The sequence below is a fragment of the Pseudorca crassidens genome, chromosome 2 (genome assembly GCF_039906515.1).
Source record: "Pseudorca crassidens isolate mPseCra1 chromosome 2, mPseCra1.hap1, whole genome shotgun sequence".
In the NCBI taxonomy this organism is placed as follows: domain Eukaryota; kingdom Metazoa; phylum Chordata; class Mammalia; order Artiodactyla; family Delphinidae; genus Pseudorca; species Pseudorca crassidens.
In genome coordinates, this window is record NC_090297.1 from 98,664,426 (window position 1) to 98,686,103 (window position 21,678).

Sequence of the window (21,678 nt, forward strand, 5' to 3'; positions counted from 1 at the left end):
TCATCTAAATGGTGTATCTAGTTAATATGTAAAAAAAAAAATGATAAACTCAATGAATAACATTTCACTGAGCATACAAACCATTAGTAGTCACTTCATTAACCTGTAACAGAAACACCAAATTAGCTTTTCAAACAGTCTAGGAAGGCCAATTTATCTAGCGTATTTTAGTGTGTTAGTTGCATCTGAATTTACATACTATGTTCTTAAAATGTCCAAAACATTTCAGAACATTATCTCACAGTCTTTCATGTCATTTCACGGAATAGAAAAGGGGACATTTGCCTTCTCTTGTTACAGGAAAATAAAACACAGTACTGATAGTCATAAAGATCCCATAACAGAAATACTTCCATTTTAATCTGAGGTTACCAATTTGTAATGACATGGTAAGAGGCCCTGGCTCCCATCCACTCTGTCCTGGCTACAGCTAAAGAATAATATTTGCAGAATCCAAGGGAATCATCACCTCTTATACGTCTTTGTAACTTCAGCCCACACTACACAGCAAGCTCTCTACAAATGTTGAAAGAAGGAACTAAGGAAAGAACCCACTGCTGTTTGTGGCTCTCTTTCTCTTTACTTCCTGTACTGTTCTATTTTATTACTCAAGATAAAGCCTAAAACAGAGAACGGACAAAAATATCACGAAAACTATTTCCTGACAAAACTATTTTAAAACATGAGAATGGCTGGCTAAGATCGTGTTGGTTTCTTTCAGATTTTTATTGTCTGGGTGTGGGTTCTCTCAGCTGAGTGGCAAGAGAATCAAAAGGTGTGTATAAATTCTGCATTCAAGTCTGAAAATGCTCTCATCTGCCCTACCACCTGAAGCTTACATTTTATCAGGTGGCTTCTCCTCGGGTAAACGAGGACAGAAGGGAGAGGGCGGACCTTAAGAGCTTTAGGGAGGAGCCGGTAGTTGCAGCTCAGGTTTGGCAATCAGCTGCGGAGTAGCGGCCCAAGAGAAAAAGAACTCACTCGGTCGCACACACCGACTCATTCTGCGAAGCCCTCCAGTGATACTGAAAATCTCTGCCCTTTGGCCCTTGCCCCCGGCACCTCTCCTGCCCCCCAATCCCCCACGCCCGCCCGTCCCTCGGGAGCTCTGGGCCTCTCACCCGCTGCCAAATTCTCACACAGCCTCAGCGGGACCCTCAGAGCGTAAAGCAGCCCCAGCCCCGCCACGAACCACAGCGAGGCCCCAGTGCCCGCCAGCCCGGCCCGCAGCCGCTCCCTCCAGCCCAGCGGCGGGCTCAGGCCGGGAGCAGGAGCAGGAGGAGACGCCGCAGCTGCCGTTGCTTCATCTAAGCCGTCACCGTCCGCCATCTTGCCGCTCCCGGTGGCGCCGGGAGTTGGGAGGGGAGAAGGGCAGGAAACCGGGAGTCGGGAATCCTGGGATAGTGGCGGACCTGAAGTTGGCCTCTGTGAAGGCTGAGAGTCCCAGGGAACAGGGACCGAGAAGATTTGGAAGGTGGAGGAGCGCCCAAGGACTGGGGCTACCTATTCCTTCCGAGGGAGGGAAGGGGCGGATAGCGGCACCTATTCTGGAGGAACTGGGCTGAGATGTGACCCGGAGTGAAGTGTTTTAACCTCCATACGCGTGAGGGTCACCTTCCACACCATTCCTGGGGTTGAAAAAGCCACCGACCGTTCCAGAGTCGGAGCAGCACTTAGCCCTTTGGACTCGGCTGCCATGGAGAGCACTGGTACTGGGAAAATCTACAGGAGTAGCGACTGCAATTTGGTCGGCCGGAGCTCGGGCGCCAATACCAGCCGAAGCACGCTCCCAACGTCCCATAGATGAATGGGGAAATTAATGTAACTCAGTGAGAAAAATATTAGACTTAAAGTCATTTAAGTCACGCCGACTTACTGGGGCGTCGGCGCCCGGGCCCATGACCCACGCCCGTAACTGACATGGCGCCCTAGCGGTCGGCGTTTCCGGGCGGATCCTTCAGACGGCCTTCGCTGTGATTCCATCATTCGGCCTCCTTCCCGGCCTGCCTCGCGCCAGGGCCGGGCTGGGCCAGAGCAGCCCAAGATGGCCGACTTCGAGGATCGGGTGTCGGATGAGGAGAAGGTAAGGGGTCCGCCTCTCTTTTTTACCTCTTCCCGGGACAGGGAACGGGGCCCCGACCCGGCTGCAGTGGGAACCCCGGCAGTACCCCCAGAAGAAAGAAGCGTCTTGGCCTTTGCTGGCATACGCTCTCCGCAGTCGGGATGCTTCCCTCTTGAGGGGCTTTCCTCTGCCTCACGGTGGCCCCAGTTCCCCATTCCTCAACTCTCTTTTCCCCCCGGGCCTGACGCACAGCCCAGTGGCCTTCCTGCGAGAGAAGAGACTTTACCTTATTGAATCGTGACTGTGGACTCTTTTTTGTATTTAAGAGAGGGGGCGATGATGATGTCGCGACGTATCAAGAAGCAGTTATTTTACCGCCTTTAGCTGCTGGGGCTCACCCCATCCCCCCATCTTTAGCTATGATTGGGGCTAGCTTAGGGCGAGTCACTTCCTGGTCAGGGTGGCCTCTTAACTTCCCTTTTGCTCCTCCTTCCTCAGGAAGTGATTTTGCTGTCACGACTTCTCGACAGGGAGAGGTCTCTAAGGTGTTGGCCGCCTATCCACACACACCCGTTTTCCCACATGCTGTCGGCTGAACTAATTCGCAGTAGTAAATGTGTAAGCCTCAGGGACATTTGCTTCAGGATTTGAACACCACTCTTTTCTGTGTAGACACTCCCTTGATTGTATGTATACGGCGCCCGCGGTGACTCCATCCCTTCCATCTTACAATCTTTTAACGATAATTTTTGAAAAATAGTTTTCCATTTCTTGTTAACAAGGCTAGCCAATGAGTTTTTCTTTTTAACTCCAGAAAGGTTTTATGTAGCACATAAACTTCATGTTAACACATTCAAGTCTGGACAAAGCATCCTGCCTTCTTTGGTGCTCCAGTGTGGTATCTTTTTGATTATAGTTGAACTTGACACTGAGTAATTTGTACAATTAATTTCTTTAAAAGTGTCTTAAATACAAAAGAATATTTCACCTTAGGTGGAATAACTTTTTTCCTGACAGCTGCACACCTTTCTTAACAGTTTGTCAGGCTTTTCAGTAAATATGTTGAAGATTTTAGAGTCCCTGGAAATTACAATGGTTCATTACATAACTCGTAAAAGGACAAGAATTATGTCTTTTGTTTTCCACAGTGGTTTTTACAAAATGTACACCCTTGAATGCTCTGTAAATGTATCTGGGGTTTTCCTCTTTTAATAAAAGAGATTGGGATGGCAAAGGGGACTGTTCATGATCCAAGAGTCCTCTGTACAGAATAATTTGATATACATATGCCATGCCATTTTGAAACGCTGAAGAATGTGCTAAATATTCACATGCCGTTGAACAACTCTTCAGCATTAGATTTTCTCATACTTGGAAATTGATTCTCATAAATGTATAAGATTTGGGGGGAAAGGGCATTTTACACTGTATATGAACTTATGCTAGAGAGAAAACTATAATAAAATGTTTATTCTAAGGCAAACAGTTATGATTCACATGAAATTAAGTTACAGTGAAAATCATGGGATAACAAAACATTTGTTAGCCCAACTGATGGTCCTCTCACTTTAAGCAAAAATACTGTTACAGCAAAATTTCACTAAGAATTTAAGGTAATAAACTTTGAAGTTTACCAGTGTTGGGTTTTTGTTTTTGACACAGGGGTAGAATGCCTTTCTAATTAAACTTGGGGGGAAAATATGTATTTCAAAGTGTAAAGATGTCTTTGGGTATTGACAGTGTTCAAATTAGTAACATTAACAGCCTTGATTTTGTAATAGCAGATCTCTGACCAGTTTTCTCATATCCCAGCATACTTCTTTTGCTGTTTAATTTTAATAATGACAAAGCAAGCAAATCATAATTAGTAAGGTAAATCTACTGCCAAAAAATGTTGATGAATTTTATATTCAGTGAACAGGTTTTAGATTAACTACATTGTTTTCATTAGTGAGATAATTAAGAATAGCTGATATAAAAAAACTCATATAATAAATCGTTATGATTTGGGATTACTGAAATTTTGTTAGATTTTTATTCCCAGAGATGAAGTGATCTGTATTTCTCTGTTGTGGATCAATAAGTAAAAAGAAAGGGCTTTGACTTGTAAGATTACTTAAATTCTCCTTCAGTTTTATACCTACCTTGACCCCTTTTCCTCCAGGCTTCTGATGCCTTTTAACTGAATTCAAGAATTGAAAAAGTATTTTTCCAAAAAGACTTGTTGATATGAATGTCTTAGCATTCATAAACAATAAGTGACCCTTAAGCGAGATTCTTGTACAAAACTTTCATAACCAAGGCACTATTACAAACAAGATATTTTCAGGCTTAGTTTGTATATTGACTCTTCCTCGAAGGAACCGTGAAGTTTTCATTTTTTTTTTAATTTTAACTAAGACCTCAACTGCATTTGATTTGATTTTTTTTAACACGTGTGTCATGCCAAATATATTTTAATACTGCTTTTTATCTTTGTTACATTTTCTGAAAGCAGTGAACCCAGAGGTGAATTTGGTGGTGATGGTCTCTGGTTTCCTTGCAAGTATTTCTATAAAAGCTAGTAAGATCAACCATTCTCATAACCAACTGCTGAAGTTTTTTTGTTTTTTGTTATTTTTTTTGCGGTACGCGGGCCTCTCACCGCTTGCGGAGCACAGGCTCCGGACGCGCAGGCTCAGCGGCCTCAGCTCACGGGACCAGCCGCTCCGTGGCACGAGGGATCCTCCCAGACCGGGGCACGAAGCCGTGTCCCCTGCATCGGCAGGCGGACTCCCAACCACTGTGCCACCAGGGAAGCCCACTGCTGAAGTTTTTATCACTTTATAAAGAGGAAGTTGGTTTTTTTAACTTCTACATTGTTACCTGAAATGGTCATGATGAGCTGCCTAAATAAAACAGGAAGTTGAAAGTATAATAACTTGCAGAAATAACTACTTTTAGTTTTATCTTCAAGTTCAGTTTCTGAGAATGAGCTCTACTCCTCTAGTTACTTAGACTTTTCAGTTACTTGGTTCCAAAATGAAAAGATGCCATAATTAGGAAACTTGAGGTATGAGGTGAACTATGTGTTTGGATTCTTTGTACTGACTGTTTCCTTTATTTCATGATTCAGCATTTTTAAAACATAAATGCAGACTGAATTTTAGGGCTGAAAAAAGTGCTAATAGCACATTTTTTTCCCTTCAGCCTAGCTAGTAGAATATTTGTGTACAACTTCAAAAGTACCATAACTGAAAAATGGATCCCTTTGCTTTTAGTTTAGACAATACCATCTTTAAGGCACTTTTTGAGAAATGGGTTTATCAAAATTATTTAGGAGAGATGTGGAAAATGTTGTAAATAGATACTGAAATTTGAGGGCTCTGTTAGAGCTTATGAAAAATATTTATACTTTTAAAGTGGATTTCCTTGATTATGTGTTACCCCTTTAATTTAGTAGGTGAGTTATTACCCTTACAGGGCGAAATAAACCCTAAAGCTTAATTGCCATGGCTATTTTGTGATAAGTCGTTGACTAGAATTAATACTACCATTTTTAAATCTTCTCTTCTGTTAGCTTTGCTGAGTAGTATTCATATGATCTGTTACAAAATCCTTGGACAGGAGCATAAAGCCTAAGCAGGTACAAACTCAGATGCCAATCTTCGGTGAGGAGCGTAGGTTCATTATAATTTCTTCTAGAACATCTAGCTGTTTTATTAGGACCAGCCTTAATGCTAAGCAAAGCAGTGTAATTTGTCAAAAAATTCAGACCCCAGGTTGGTCTAATTCAGAAGCCATGCTTTTTTCACTATACTGTTTTTAACATGTATCCGTGAATGAAGAAATCAGAATAGAGTCATCCATTTAATGAATTATAAATGAGGTATTGTGGGGTAGTGGGAAGGAATGATTCTGAGCCTCAGGAGATTTGGCCTCTCCTTGCTATGCTTTTGGTCACCAGTGTGATTTTTGAAAATTCACATACCTCTGTGGGCCTCGAAAGTTTTCTTCTAAAATAGGTAAGGGAAATTGGATCAGACTGACTGAACAAAGTTTAATGAACTTTTTCAAACTCTAATTAAAAAAAAAACACACACACAACTCTAAGAAACTGAAACATTAAAATGTTCCAGGAGTTTCTGTCATTGTTTACTTTGGCACATTTGCCCCATAACGAACCTGTGAAATTCTTGGTTACTGCAAGCAAGTCTTTTTATCTAGTGCCTAGCATACTACCAGGTACATAGTGTAGGCACAAGCTATTGGTATGAAAGAGACCAATCAATCACAGGTTCATTCATTCTTATATTTCCCCAGCTCATGCTCCCTCATTCTCCCTCCCCAGTTATTTCTGGTAATCTGTAGGTATTTCTTGTGTTCAAGAATGTGTCCACACTCTGGGTGCCTCTTCCAGCATTCATTGTGCCTGAGCATCTACTGCCGTTACTGGTGCTCTGTCATGGCACTGCTAAGAACATTTGATCCCCTGGGAGCATTTTCCTAATAAATTCCATAAAGTTCCGAAGCCTTATTGCGTATCAAAATCAGTATGTATACTGTTGTCCCTAGGTATCTGTGGGGTAGTGGTTCCAGGACCCACGCCCCCCCATACCAAAATCCGCGGATGCTCAAGTCCCTTATATAAAACGTTGTCGTACAGTCAGCCTTCTGTTTCGGCATCCGTGGATACAGAGGGCCGACTATGTATAGTTTGAACCTTGAAAAACCCCTAATAAAAGTATTTCCTTCATCTTCTATAAGTTCTCTCCTTTAGAGCTCAGAAAAACACACACTGTAGGATCAGGTGTCATTGTTCTTTTCTGTCTCCAGAAAACTCCTTCATCTTTTTGAAAAAAATTAAAAAGTTAAAGTCCTTTTATGGATCAGCTCCTGAAAATAAAAACCCTGGATAGGGGAAACTAGTCGTGATAATTTTTTTTTTTTTTTTTTTTTTTTTTCAGTACGCGGGCCTCTCACTGTTGTGGCCTCTCCCGTTGCGGAGCACAGGCTCCAGACGCGCAGGCTCAGCGGCCATGGCTCACGGGCCTAGCCGCTCTGTGGCATGTGGGATCCTCCCGGACCGGGGCATGAACCCGTGTCCCCTGCATCAGCAGGCGGACTCTCAACCACTGCGCCACCAGGGAAGCCTAGTCATGATAATTTTTGATAGACAGTTTGACTACTTATGGATTTCTGAACTAGGTGATAATTTTAATATGTACTTACTATTATTTTCCCTTCTCCCTTTATCAGAACCTCCTGCCAACCTCTGCATTTCTGCTCATCCCACCATTATTCTCTTTTAGTCACATAGGGTCGGAACACTGCCATCATCTTTTTTCATCCTTAACCTCTCCTCTCATGTTCAATTAGTATTTCAGTCCTGTAAATTCTTCTTCCTATCATTAGGTTCTCTTCCTCCATTTGCATTAGTCTTTTTTAAAAAATTATTTTGAGAATATAGGAACTATAATCACATGCTTAAAATGGTAGGAAAGGACATGAGTAAAAAGTCCCCTCCCACCTATTTTCCAGCCACCCAGTTCCCTTGAGCGGCAGCCAATGTTACCAGCTTCTTTTCTATTTTATTTTATGTATTTATTTCTATTTTATTATTTTCAAATAGGTAGGTATACTTTTCATTGAACAATATGTCTAACCTGTCCACATTCCTATTACCATTTTCTTCATACAGGACCTTTTTTTATGCTTGGATTATTTTTAACAACATTCTTAATTGTTCTCTTTGCCTCCAGCCTCCCCTTTTCTTTCTATATTTTCACTGATTTACCATCTTCATACTACTAAATTTTGAGCAGCATGTAAAATTTATCTTTGCTATAACTGCACATGTATATTGTTAGGGCAGTGTCTCTGGAGATGGAATGTTCAGTTGAGTGGATCATTTGACATGTATGTTGTGATATATATAATGTATAAACAGGAAGACAGCATGATACCAGGCTGCACTAAAGAAAGGTGGTGGGTTTATTGGAACATGAGAGAACTTTGCCTTGTGAATTCTTTGTTTTGCATCTAGGTTACATTTAAGTGCTTATAATGTGCTAGATACTTTATGCATTAAAATGTATTCATCTCAAAATATCCCCATAGGCTGCTTACCCCATTTTAAGTTGAGTAAACTGAGGCACATTTCAGGTTAAAAAATATATAACCAAGTGTCCAGAACTAGTAATAGTAGAGCAGATGCAGTCTGCTGGTAATCTACTTCCAGACCTGTGCCTTTACTCACTTTGATTCCTTTGAGTAGATAGTAGGTAGTGAATTGAGATAGCAAACAATTCTACTGAAATAATGACATAATCCTAAACTGCAGTCAAGTTTAATGGTATAGTGATGTGGATGCTTGTATAGACACTGAAATATTGATATTTTCTGGTCATGACTGCATTATAATTACTACCAAATTTGGGGGATGCCCTGGCGGTCCAGTGATTAGGACTCTGCACTTTCACTGCCATGGGCCAGTGTTCAATCCCTGGTCCAGGAACTAAGATCCCGCAGCGAGGGGGAAAAAATTCTACCAAATTTGCATAGTGCTCTTTTGAGCTTCTACAAATATGCCACTAAGAATTCTAGTATTTAAAATGTGTTATAAACTGAAGGTATTGAGAAACATGACTTCAGAAGAGCACTGTTTGTCTTCTTAAGAACCTCAGAACATTATTGCCTACAGCAGAATTGCTTATGTGTTTCTTTCAAAAGCAAGATTTCTGGGTTCTTTCCTAGACCAGCTGAATCAGAATTTGGGGGGACCAGTGCTCAGGAATCTATTTTTAATAAGCTTCCCAATAATTATTGTGCAACTTGAGAACCACCATTCATATCATAATCCTCTGCCTGTTAAGTTCAGAAGCTTGATTCATCAGGATAGTAAGGAACAAATTCATATTAGCTAGGCTGATGAAACTAGTGTTTAAAGGAGGATAGCAACTAATTTAATAAATACAGGAGGGCTTAGATTCCTTTTTTCAAGTAGATCAGATACATAGGAAATCAAATTATAATTTTCTCAGTTTAAGCATGGAGTCAGAACCAGAGATGTTAACTATACAGTCTAACATTTTAATGGTGTTTTCCTCCATAGTAGGGATATATATCCAGCACCAAGACCAAGTCAGATCTTTGCGTAGTGCACCTTCTAACTTTTAACAGCAGTGGACTTTCTTTCTCTAGACAAATTTTACAAGGCTGGAAGGAAGTCATTATATATCAAAATTTTGCATATTGCAGTTTCTCCTGCAGTCTTTACCCTCTTAGTTAATGGCACCTTCATTCTTTAGTTGCTCAGGCCAAAAAGTTTAGTGTCATCTTTGATTCCTGCTTCTCTCACAATACACATACTGTCTATTAGCAAATCCTATAGGCTGTGCCTTCAAAACATACCTAGAACTTGGCTGTTTCTCATCATACCCCTATTTCAACCACTCTGGAAGAAGCCACCATGATTTCTCATGTAGATTATTGCACTGGCCTCTCTGGTCTCCCTGCTTCTGCTTTTGTCTCTCCATAGGCAGTGTGTCCTCAATGAAACACCCAGAGTGATCTGGTTAAAAAATGTAAGTCAGAATATGTCACTCCTCTGCTCAGAATCCTCCAGTGGCTTCCCATCTTTTTCAGAATAAAAGTTTTTACTCTGACTACAAGTCCCTACATGATCTGGGATTTACCTCTTTACCACTTATGTCTCTGACCTTATCGCCTACCTATTCTCCCCTGGTCCTCTCTAGCCACACATCCTCACTTAATGGGTCTTTGCATTTGATCTGTCCTTTGGAGTTCTCTTCCTTCTATATCCCTCACTTCCTTCAGATATTTAATCAGAAATTACCTTCTCAGTGAAGCCCTCTGTGATCATCCTGTCCAGTTCCAATCTACCATTTTATATCCTCTTTCCCTGCTTTATTATTACTCCTTAGCATTTATCACTAGCTAGCATACCATGTAGTTTAGTTGTTTAATCTCATCTATTGTTGGGCTTCCCTGGTGGCACAGTTGTTAAGAATCCACCTGCCAATGCAGGGGACATGGGTTCGAGCCCTGGTCCGGGAAGATCCCACATGCCGCGGAGTAACTAAGCCCATGCATCACAGCTACTGAGCCTGCTCTCTAGAACCTGCGAGCCACAACTGCTGAGCCCACATGCCACAACTACTGAAGCCTGTGCGCCTAGAGCCCGTGCTCTGCAACACGAGAAGCCACCACAATAAGAAGCCCGTGTAGCCCCCGCTTGCCACAATTAGAGAAAGCCCATGCACAGCAACAAAGACCCAATGCAGCCAAAAATAAATGATCATAAATAAAATAAATATTTAAAAAATCTTATCTATTTTCTCTCTACCCACTATGATGTAAGCTCTGTAAGGACCATATACTGTTGAATCACCATTGCCTAAAACAGTGCCTTCATAGTAGGCCTTCAGATATTTGTTGAACGAATGAGTGAATGAATCTTGCTTGGATAGTTTTTTTTTTTTAACATCTTTATTGGAGTATAATTGCTTTACAATGGTGTGTTAGTTTCTGCTTCATAACAAAGTGAATCAGTTATACATATACATATGTTCCCATATCTCTTCCCTCTTGCGTCTCCTTCCCTCCCACCCTCCCTATCCCACCCCTCTAGGTGGTCACAAAGCACCGAGCTCATCTCCCTGTGCTATGCGGCTGCTTCCCACTAGCTATTTTACATTTGGTAGTGTATATATGTTGGATAGTATTCTTAATTTCATAGTTAACTAACTCTTAGAGGGCAGACTAATTTCCAAGTTTTGCGAAGCCATATTGAGGACTCCAGTACTTCCAGATTAATTTTTGTTAATGGAACTTCCCACACAGAAGGCTTTGGCAGTTCTCCATTACCTTCAGAATAAAACCAGAATTGTTGTTAGCGTAACTACTGCCATCTGACTCATTTTACTCTTCCTTTCGCTTTTATTATCTCCAAATAAATCTGTTTCTGCCAAACTGGTCAGCTTACAAAACACTGTTTTTTCCCTACCTTTTTTTATTCTTACCAGTTCCCTTATTTGTAATGCCCTCCCTCTTTCTCCCACCCCCCCTACTATTTAAAGCACTTTGTAGAGCCCAGCTTAGATCCCCTTCCCTGTAGTTGTCTTTAACCAGCCCAACCCATATCCATCTCCTTCCTAAAAGTTCCATGTTGTATATTGTCTATAATACTCATTTGGCAGTTTTGGTGCTTTGAATTAGTTATTTTTAAATGATTGACACATCTTTACTGAGGGCTATTGTTTGTATAAGTTGTTTTGCTAACAGTGGTAAAGTATACAAAGATTTGAAAAGCCAGGATGTTGACTGTATGCTTGTCTTATGTTATTTGTATCCACTGTGAAGATTTGCACTTAGTATTAGCTTAAGGTAGTGGCTTTCAACCTTGACAGCACATGAGAATCACCCTAGGAAGCTTTTAAAAATTCTGGTGCCCAAGCTCTACCCCAGGTCTATTACATCAGAAGCTCTGTGGGTGGAACCCAGACATCAGTAATTTTAAGGCTCCCCAGGTGGTTCTAATTGTATAGCTTCTTCAGAACCAAGGCTTAAGGCAAAAGGGAATTTGTTGGCTTACTTCTTTTGCAATTCTCCTTTTTTATTTTATTTTATTTTTTTTGGCCACGCCGGGTCTTAGTTGCGGCATGCGGGATCTAGTCCCCCGACCAGGGATCGGACCCAGGCCCCCTGCATTGGGAGCTCAGGGTCTTACCCACTGGACTACCAGGGAAGTCCCTGCCATTCTCCTTTTTGTCTTTATCTTTAGTACTCAGCTCACCTCAGTGCCTGGGACCCGATAAAGTATAGTTTGTTTTGTTTTGAGTGAATGAACAAATTGGTAAACACAAAGATTCAATAACATCTAGGCATTTGCTTAGGGAAAGAAAGTTAAGTATCTACTATGTCTAAGTCCGTCTCATGTTACCTCATTGGATTCTTAAAGTAGTGCTAGATATATGAGCAGGTATTATACTCACAGATGAAGAAACTAAGACCCAAGTAATTAAGTGCTGAAGCTGCATGTGAAACCAGATCTGACTTCCAATGATTTTGGGAAAAAAAATAAATTTGGTAAAAAGATATACCTTTAAGTTAGAAATACCATAATGTGCCAGATATGCACCAGATCTTAAAAGCAAAATGCTTCTTCCCACTGCATCTGTTTCCAAGCCAGCATGGGCCCTCACTGCTGAACTCTGCCTGTTTGGACTTGGCATTTGCATCATTGCTTTCTGGCATGTGAATCTCAAGGCGTTTGGGTGGATTTTCCCCTGATTTCTTAATTTGGTCCTGATTATTTCCAAAACAATACTCATTGTATCTGGCCCCTTGGAACTTTTTACCTATCTGCCCACTCTCCTAGGATTGGGGGTGAGAATGTATATTTTAACAAGTCGCTTTTGTGATCTTTTCACTCACTTTAGTCCTTTTTTCTAACCCATTAGAACACTATATCTCAGACTTTTATATTTCCTCAGTTCTTGATCTAGACATTTAGGTAAATCCTCTAATTAAGCCAAATAGGGTCCTTTCCCTCCTTTCATACGTATATCAATGCTGTTTTGCATTTAAGATCAGACAGCTTTTTTATCTTTACTGAGATTGAGCCAGTACTTTTTTTTTTTGACTTAAGGCTTTGACACTTTGAACTTCTAAATGAACACTAAAGATATATACTTGGAAATCTTTTTACCTACATTTTGGATGTATTATATTAGGATAGTCCAGAGTGAGGACTGAGGAATGATTTCCTTCTAACTCGGTGCATAGAGAAGTTGTAAATTAAAAGGGAATGGTTGGGAAAGATAACTAAAAAACAAAATAGGAGCTATTTTTTGGTTCTTAAATGTAAATTTTATGGTTAAGTATGTTGTTTTTATATACTGTTATACACCGTAAAATACAATGCTGACTACTGTTAAAGAAGATTAATCTGACACTTGTTAAAATGATAAGAAGACTTTATTCAATACTTTTGTATTAGGGGAGAGAGATTGAGTTCAGGTCTAAATAAGCAAAGACTGCTGGGCATGAATAGCCAACAAGCAAGTGAGCGGGTCAGTAGGTGGAAAATTACTAACAGGAGACATCAGGGGTAGAAGGATTCTTGCTAACAGAAGGTCGAGGACTTATACATCAAAAGTTGGGGACAAGGAACTTGATCAGATATCAAGAGTGGGGGAATTCTCTTTAAACTGAGAGCAGGGTTCTTGCTAAGACTGGGCTATGCAGGCCATAGACAGGATGGGGCCAAGATAAAAGACCTAACTGAGAAGAGGGCTCAGAGAAGCCTAACTAAAGTTTGGACAAGGAGAAAGTCTTTGGCACTCCGTGTGTGTTATATTATTACTTTAATAAATCTTCAAGCTGTTTTCCTTAGCATTGGTAGATTTTTTAGAAATGAAATTGCTCTACTTAAACTTGCCTGCCTTCACTACCTGTTTGTCTATATCTGACAAAACTTATAAGTGGTTACTAATAGAACAGTTTCTAAGAAATACTTGAAATGGCTTTTAAAAGAGTATACATAAAACAAATTATTTGGAAGTGTCGCCATCTTTTTTATAATGTTGATTCTAATTTAGACATATCTATGCTTTTTAAACCTTAGGCCTTACTGATAATGATAAATCAAAATAAACTATCAATATATACATCTAAAATTTTATTTATTTTTTTGGCCACGCCACAGGGCTTGCAAGAACTTAGTTTCCCTGACCAGGGATTGAACCCTGGCCCTTGGCAGTGAGAGTGCAGAGTCTTAATCACTGGACTGCCAGGGAAGTCCCCTAATTGCATTCTGAATCTTTATAATATCTCCAGGTCTAAACTGGGAAAATAATATTTAGCTTATTTGGAATTTAAAAAAACATAGCTAACAGTAAGTTTATTAAGTGAAACCTTTTATTCCATATGGCCTTGGAGATCACTGAAAATGTATTTTTTTCTGAAATTATAGCCCCAAATTAAATTCTCACTAGCCTCTGGGAACTCTCTGCCAGCAGGGATTTTGTTTGATAAAGGCACTGAAACTGGAATTCTAGAGCTAGTTTGATACTGAAATACATGCATGTCAGCAGCTTGGAACCATCTATTAAATTATTGCCCCAGGCAGTTTATTGTTGATATACTGAAAGCCTTAGAAGCAGACCAAAAAAATGAACTACACTAAGGCAAGATGTATTTTAAAACAAACAAACAAACAAATAGCATCCTAGGGGGAGAGTGAGATGAATGGGCAAAGCACAGAGGTTTTTTAGGGCAGTGAGAATACTCTGTATGGTACTGTAATGGTGGATACATGTCATACATTTGTCCAAATCCATAGAGTGTGCACCACAAAGAGTGAACCCTAATGTAAGTTACGGGCTTTGGGTGATAAAGATGTGTCAGTGTAAGTTCATCATTTGTAACAAATGTACCGCTCTGGTGGGGATTTTAATAATGGAGACTGTGCACATGGGGGGACAGAGTAAATGGGAAATTTCTGTATGTTCCTCTCAATGTTGTTGTGAACCTAAAACTGCTCTTAGAAAAAATAGTCTTAAAATACATAATAATAATAATAACAGCAGTAACATCCTAAATATCTTCAAATAGGAAAAACTGTCTTAAGAAATAACATTGAATTCCATGCAAATAGAACTTTCTTACCAGGATAAGAATAAGGTATTATCTCTTTCTGGAGGAGGAATGCAACTGCTTATCCTTGAATACTTCTGGAATGATGTAGAATAAAAAAAAGTAAAATAAATATTTATGAAAGCACAATTTACAACTATTTTTTTGAAGTATAGCCTAGTTGAAAACATGAGTAAACTTTGAAAAGATGTATTATCAATTTAAAGGGAAGCAGAGGGACTTAACTGGTGGTCCAGTGGGTAAGATTCTACACTCCCAATGCAGGGAGCCCAGGTTCGATCCCCGGTCAGGAGCTAGATCCTGCGTGCATGCTGCAACTAAGAAGTCTGCATGGCAACTAAAGATCCCGCATGCCACAGCTGAGCCCTGGCACAGCCAAAATAAATAAATATTTAAAAAATAAAAAAAATAAAGGGAAGCAGAGTAGAGTCACTTTGAAAAACTTTTTTTGGTCAAAAAGAAGTTGTTGATATTTATAGTTGATGAAGATTGTAATGATGGAGAATATTAGGTGACTAGGACCCAAAGAACTTCTGGAAGAGAGGAATTATTTTCTCAATAATTTGAAGGCTTTGTTCAGTTTAATAATTTAAAGCAGCAATTATCTTGGTGTGACCGCTTAATAATAACTGACATTTACTGAGCCTCCATATTATATTTTAAATATTTTGCCAAAGACTTGACATATATTATCTTACTTAACCTTCACAGCAATTCTAAGAAGTAGATACTATCCCACTTTAGGGAGAGGCTGTGATTCAAAGAGATTAAGAGACTGAAATTCAAATCCAGGTCTGTCCAACTCCAGAGTCTTTATCTTTCCATTTTGCCATAGTACCTCATAATAATCTTAAAAGCTAAGCACACTTCCTTAGTGTCATCTTATTCAAAAGGGATTTTGTAAACATTTACTAATTGCCTATGTGCCGTTTACTTTGCTAGACCCTGTATAGGATAAAAAAAGAAAGCAAGGCAGTTTGCCCAAAGAAAACTTAAGTCTTTGGGAACAGAATGGTACCTATAGAACTAATTGTCAACAGCAGTTATATTTTAGGTGCTATGATAAATGTTCAAAGTATGGTAGAAGTAACAGAGGATTCTTGAGACTTTAAGTAATGGGGAATATATCTTTGAAAGAAACAGATTCCCCAACCTTGGAAAATAGGAGTGATTTAGACAGGCAAAGATGAGAGAGGCACAAACTCAAGGACAGTGTGAGTAAAGGCCCAGAAGTGAAGTCTTTAATACACTAATGAGGGAGATAAAGATTTTCATAGATACCTTGCTGGCAGAGATTTGGCTCATGAAGTATACAAAATTTAGGCAGTATAAACTGACCTGGGCCTTGCTGATAATTGGAATATGGATATTATCTAGTGAAAGATTTCTTCCTTGCCTGTCTGGAATTATCTACCAAGAATTCACAAAGAGCTGCAGTTGTTAAATATTCAACTTCAAATTCTTTTGTTAAGGAAACTATTTTAAAGGTAGTTATGAATAGATGTAATGTTGAAATGTGTGGGGTCTGTTATTAAAAGATTATTTAAAGGAATTCCCCGGAGGTCCAGCGGTTAGGATTCGGTGCTTTCATTGCCTAGGGCCTGGGTTCAATCCCTGGTCAGGGAACGAAGATCCCACAAGCTGCGTGGCGCAGCTGCATGACAAAAAAAAAAGATTTGAGTTTTATAAAAATTTTGTAAATTTATTTTTCGACTACATTTTCTAAAATTTCTTACTAAAATTAACAAAATTACAAAATTAAGCAGTTTCTAGGGAACAATGGGATATATTACTTTCTCAGTTTCATTTTTAAACTTCAGTACAGATATTAGTAATATAAAAATGAAATTTTGAATACTGTAAGGATTGAGTATTTTACTTTATTTTCCTTTTTGGAGAGGTAAGAGGATAAGAAAAATGGGAAGAAACTGAAATCTAAGAAAACTTATCTTTCATTGATACTTACAGACTTTAAATTGCCCCTATTTAGGTTAGAAACATAATACAGTGCATTCCATGAAATTAACATTTTTGGAATATTTAAATATATGAAGGGGTAGAATTGTGTATGAGGCTTGAGTTACTCCCCCTTTAAAATATATATGGAGTTATATACCCTTTACCGCAGACACTATCATATGAATGCTATGTACAATGAACCTGTTACTTTATGAAATAGGGACTTTTTTTTTTAAGCAGAGTGAAGTTTTTGTTCAACTAAAACATCCATATCAGTGATTCTCAATTAGGAGGGGGGCTACATGCCTCCCCTCCATGGGATATACCTGCTGTCACCTTTCTTTCCCCATCCCAATCTTGAGAATGATTGACTAAATTACTGTTACTGTGTCATCCCTCATTTGTATTGCAGCAAAAATATTTTTGCAGTCACTAGCTGCTTAGCCATTTCTCTTTCCCCTTTTGCTTGTGCCAGTGATTTTGTTTACCTCTGTTAAATTTCATCTTGTTAGTTTTGACCCAGTTTTGAAGCTGGATGATAAAATTTTGACTTTTAAAGTTGTTATTTATCATTTGATTTACCCCTCCCAACTTTGTGACAACTGCAGCTTTCACAAGGAAAGCTTTGTCTCAATTCCAGGTTTAAAAACAAAATTGTAAAAGGGCTAGGCCAAATCCATCAGACCACACTATAGATAATCCTCCTGAATTTTAATACCTATTAGTACTGCATAGTACAGATGATTGTCTAGTTCAGTGCCACCCCTTTGTACGTATGTGACCTTGGACAAGGCACTTCTGAACCTGTTCCTTCATTTACAGTAGGGATAATAGTCTCTTCCCTGCCTATTTTTAACAAGCTGTTTTAAGATCAAAAGAGAGGTTATGAAAGAGTTTTGTAAACAATAAAATAGTATTCATTCATTTACATTCCTAGCTTGTGCCAGGTCTCAGTCCTAGGTATACAGCAATGAACAAACATAACAAGTTCTTATGCTATATGCTAGGAGTTGGCAGATCTGGTCCACTGCCTGTTTTTATATGGCCTAACAGCAAATGTATTTTGAATGGTTAGAAAAAAGATCAAAAGAAGAATATTTCATGATGTGAAAATTACATGAAATACAAATTGCAGTGTCTAATGTGTTAATTAACTCAATGAGGGTAATCCTTTCACACTGTATAAGTGTATGTATATCAAAATCATCACATCGTACACTTTAAGTATCTTATAACTTTATTTGTCAATTGTACCTCAGTTAAAAAACAAAGTCTTACTGGAACACAATTATGCTCATTAGTGTACAGTTGGGACAGAGATCATGTGGCCCACACAGCCGTAAAATATTTACTGTCTGGCCCTTTACTTTAGCAGTTTGCAGACCCCTGCTCTGTGCTCTTGGAATTCTTTTGGAGGTGTTGAGCAGTAAAAATAAGTATATGTTCAGTGGTGGCAAGTTCCTTGAAGAAATTTAAAGCAGGTAAGGGGCAAGAATTATGAAGGGTGTGGAGGGTACAGTAGCTAATTTATGGAAGTCAGAGAAGGGTACTTTAGTAGGTGATATTTGAACAGAGACTTGAATGAAGAGGGAAGTGAACTCTCTGATAGAAGAGCATTTCTGGCAAAAGGAATAAAAATTGCAGTAGCCCTGAGGTGGGAGTGTAGCTATAGGTCTAGGAGCTAAACAGTAGGAGAATGAGACGGTGAACCAAATTGTAAAAGACCATGGAGCACACTTTAGATTTTAAAGTGATTATATAAATATATCATTACAATTTCTATTACAGGTATTCCTTCAATGTATTTTTATGGTATTATTATAGTGACAAATCAACTTAACACTTCAAAGCCTGTCTTCAAAGACTGTCAGATGTTTATCTAATACTAAGTATGGTCATCCCATGGAGGGGGATTGGTTCAGGGACCCCCGAAGATGTCAAAATCTGAGGATGCTCAAGTCCCTTACATAAAATGGTCCAGTATTTGCGTATAACTTACGCACATCCTGCCATATATATTTTTTTCTTTTTCTTTTTTTTTTTTTGTGGTACGCGGGCCTCTCACTGTTGTGGCCTCTCCCATTGCAGAGCACAGGCTCCGGACACGCAGGCTCAGCGGCCATGGCTCACGGGCCCAGCCGCTCCGTGACATGTGGGATCTTCCCGGACCGGGGCACGAACCCGCGTCCCCTGCATCGTCAGGCGGACTCTCAACCACTGCGCCACCAGGGAAGCCCCTGCCATATATTTTAAATCATCTCTAGATTACTTGTAATGCCTAATACAATGTAAGTGCTATGTAAATAGTTGCTAGTGTATGGCAGATTCAAGTTTTGACTTTTGGAACTTTATGGAATTTTTTTTTTCCTCTGAATATCTTCAATCCTTGGATGCAGAACCCATAAATACAGAGGGTGGACTGTAATCCATCTTTTTTACTAACTCTCAGAAGGTAACATGGGGACTGTTGACCATGACAGTGTTTTTTTGGTTTGTTTTTATTTCTGGCTGTGTTGGATCTTTGTCGCCATGCGCGGGCTTCTCCCTGCAGCGGCTTCTCTTGTTGCAGAGCACGGGCTTTAGGTGCACGGGCTTCAGTAGTTGCAGCATGTGGGCTTGGTAGTCATGGTGCAGGGGCCTAGTTGCTCCACAGCATGTGGGATCTTCCTGGACCAGGGATCGAACCTGTGTCCTCTGCATTGGCAGGCGGATTCTTAACCACTGTGCCACCAGGGAAGTCCAACCATGACAGTGTTTTAGGACCCCATGTTGGCATCTAATGATAACTACATTTCTTTTAACTGCTCATTTAGAACTTCACCCTTGCCAAGTGTATATATCTTCAAATCTCCCCACTTTCATTTAAAATCTAGATGTTTTGGTTTCTTTAATTGGACATTTCTCTGGTTCTTGATATTCTCAGATAATTTTCTAAAAATTATTTATTGTATGGGGAATGTTGGCATGCCCCTTTTCTGCTTTTAAAAATTTTTTTCATACAAATAATTTATATTCCTTGTACAACTTTTTGAACATAGAGATAAGCCAAAAAATAGATGAAAAGTATCTTGTAATACTTCTATCAGAGGTAGTCCCAGTTAAAAGTTAGTAGCTATACATATATGTAAATATATATACTTAAAAAAAAACAGGAATACATCATTTTGCAGCCCTTTTCACTCAACAGCATGATAAATATCAACCCATGTTAACAGATAGAACACTTCTCAAACTCTTTCGCTTTCAGGACCCATTTACACTCTTAGAAATCTGGTTGTTTTTTCCCCCAGTTTTATTGACATACAGCGCTATGAGTTTAAGGTGTACAGCATATGATTTGACTTACATACATCATGAAATGATTATCATGGTAAGTTTAGTGAACATCCATCATCTCATAGATACAAAAGTAAATAAATAGTTTAAAAAAAAAGTTTGCTTACGGTGAGAACTCTTAGGACCTACTCTCTCAACAGCTTTCATATATAAAATACAGCAGTGTTAACTATATTTATCATTTTGTACATTACATCCCTAGTACTTATTTATCTTATAACTGGAAGTTTGTACCTTTTGACCCTCTTTCCCCACCCCTGTCTCTGGTAACCACAAATCTGAATTCTTTTTCTATGAGTTTGTTTTTGAAGTATAATTAACCTACAACACTATGTTAGTTCGTGTTATACAGTGTAGTGGTTTGATATTTCTGTACATTTCAAAATGATTACCACAATAAATCTAGTTATGGTATGTCACCATATAAAGATTGTGCATGAACTATAACCCTTAATAGTTATTGATTATATTCCCCACACTGTACATTTCATACCAGTCACTCATTTATTTTGCAACTGGAAATTGTACCTCTTAATCTCCCTCACCTATTTCTTTCCTCCCCCCACCCCCTCCCTTCTGACAACCACCTGTTTGTTCTCTGTATCTGTTACTCTTTCTGAGTTGTTTTTTAGGTTCCACATATGAGTGAAATTATATAGTATTTGTCTTTCTTTGTCTGACTTATTTCACTTAGCATAATACCCTCTAGGTCCATTCATGTTGTTGCAAATGGCAAGTTTTCATTCTTTTTTATGGCTAATATTCCATTGCATATATATGTGTACACACACACACACCACATCACATCATTATCCATTCATCTAGGTTACTTCCATATCCTGGCTATTGTAAATAATGCTTCAATGAATATAGAGGTGCATTTATCTTTTCTACTTAGTTTTTTCATAGAAATTGAGTTTTGGTTTTTGTTGGTTGGTTGGTTAGCTTTTTTGTTTTCTTTTTTTTTGGCTGCACCATGTGGCATGTGAGATCTTAGTTCCCTGACCAGGGATTGAACCCGTGCCCCCTGCAGTGGAAGCACGGAGTCCTAACCACTGGACTGCCAGGGAATTCCAAGAAATTGAGTTTTTATTTATGTGGCTTGTATGTATTATATTAGATATTAAAACTTACAGATTTTTAAAACAATTCATTTTAATATAATGATAAATTTATTGCATATTAACATAAATGGTTAGTGTTTTTTAAAAAACTTTTTTTTTGAAAATGCAGAAAGAATCAGTAGAAAAAGTAACATTGTTTTACATTATGCAGATCTTTTAAATATCTCCATTCAGTTTGTTATGCTGTGTTGTCTTAGTTTGTACATATTGTTCCCTCCACGGGGAATGCTGTCCTTGGTATCTACTCATCCTCCAATCCAGCTCAAACATCACTACCTTTGAAGGTCACCCCAACCCCTCCTTATATACGTAATGTAGAGTTGATTGCACCTTCCTTTGTGCCTCATTGTGCCTTTTAATGTTTTCTATATTACTATCTAGGTGACAGATCCTTTGAGAATAGTGACAATGTCTTATTCAGTATTTAATCTTTATTTACTGACTCTTCTCTTCCTAGCTGCTCAGTAAATGTTTGCTGAATGGATGAACTGCTACTTTTTTTTTTTTTGCGGTATGCGGGCCTCTCACTGTTGTGGC

The 21,678-nt window shown here is 39.1% G+C and overlaps 2 protein-coding genes across 12 annotated transcripts in view; one reads left to right on the forward strand and one right to left on the reverse strand.

The window, feature by feature from the left end:
- ST7L (suppression of tumorigenicity 7 like) overlaps positions 1-2,508 on the reverse strand; it is a 150,839-nt gene extending 148,331 nt beyond the window's left edge. For 3 of the 11 annotated variants that reach the window (XM_067727265.1, XM_067727264.1, XM_067727267.1), the window contains exon 1: positions 1,122-1,364. In XM_067727265.1, coding sequence (XP_067583366.1) covers positions 1,122-1,329 — 208 coding nt within the window. In that variant the 5' untranslated portion in view covers positions 1,330-1,364. Of the gene's footprint in view, positions 1-1,121; positions 1,367-1,876; positions 2,014-2,348 lie in introns of those variants that run through there. The other 8 variants (XM_067727271.1, XM_067727269.1, XM_067727273.1 and 5 more) reach the window with 7 other exon arrangements.
- CAPZA1 (capping actin protein of muscle Z-line subunit alpha 1) overlaps positions 2,011-21,678 on the forward strand; it is a 47,465-nt gene continuing 27,797 nt past the window's right edge. Inside the window, exon 1 of the mRNA XM_067727286.1 lies at positions 2,011-2,083. Within this exon, the coding sequence (XP_067583387.1) occupies positions 2,045-2,083 (39 nt within the window). The 5' untranslated portion in view covers positions 2,011-2,044. The remainder of the gene's footprint in view (positions 2,084-21,678) is intronic.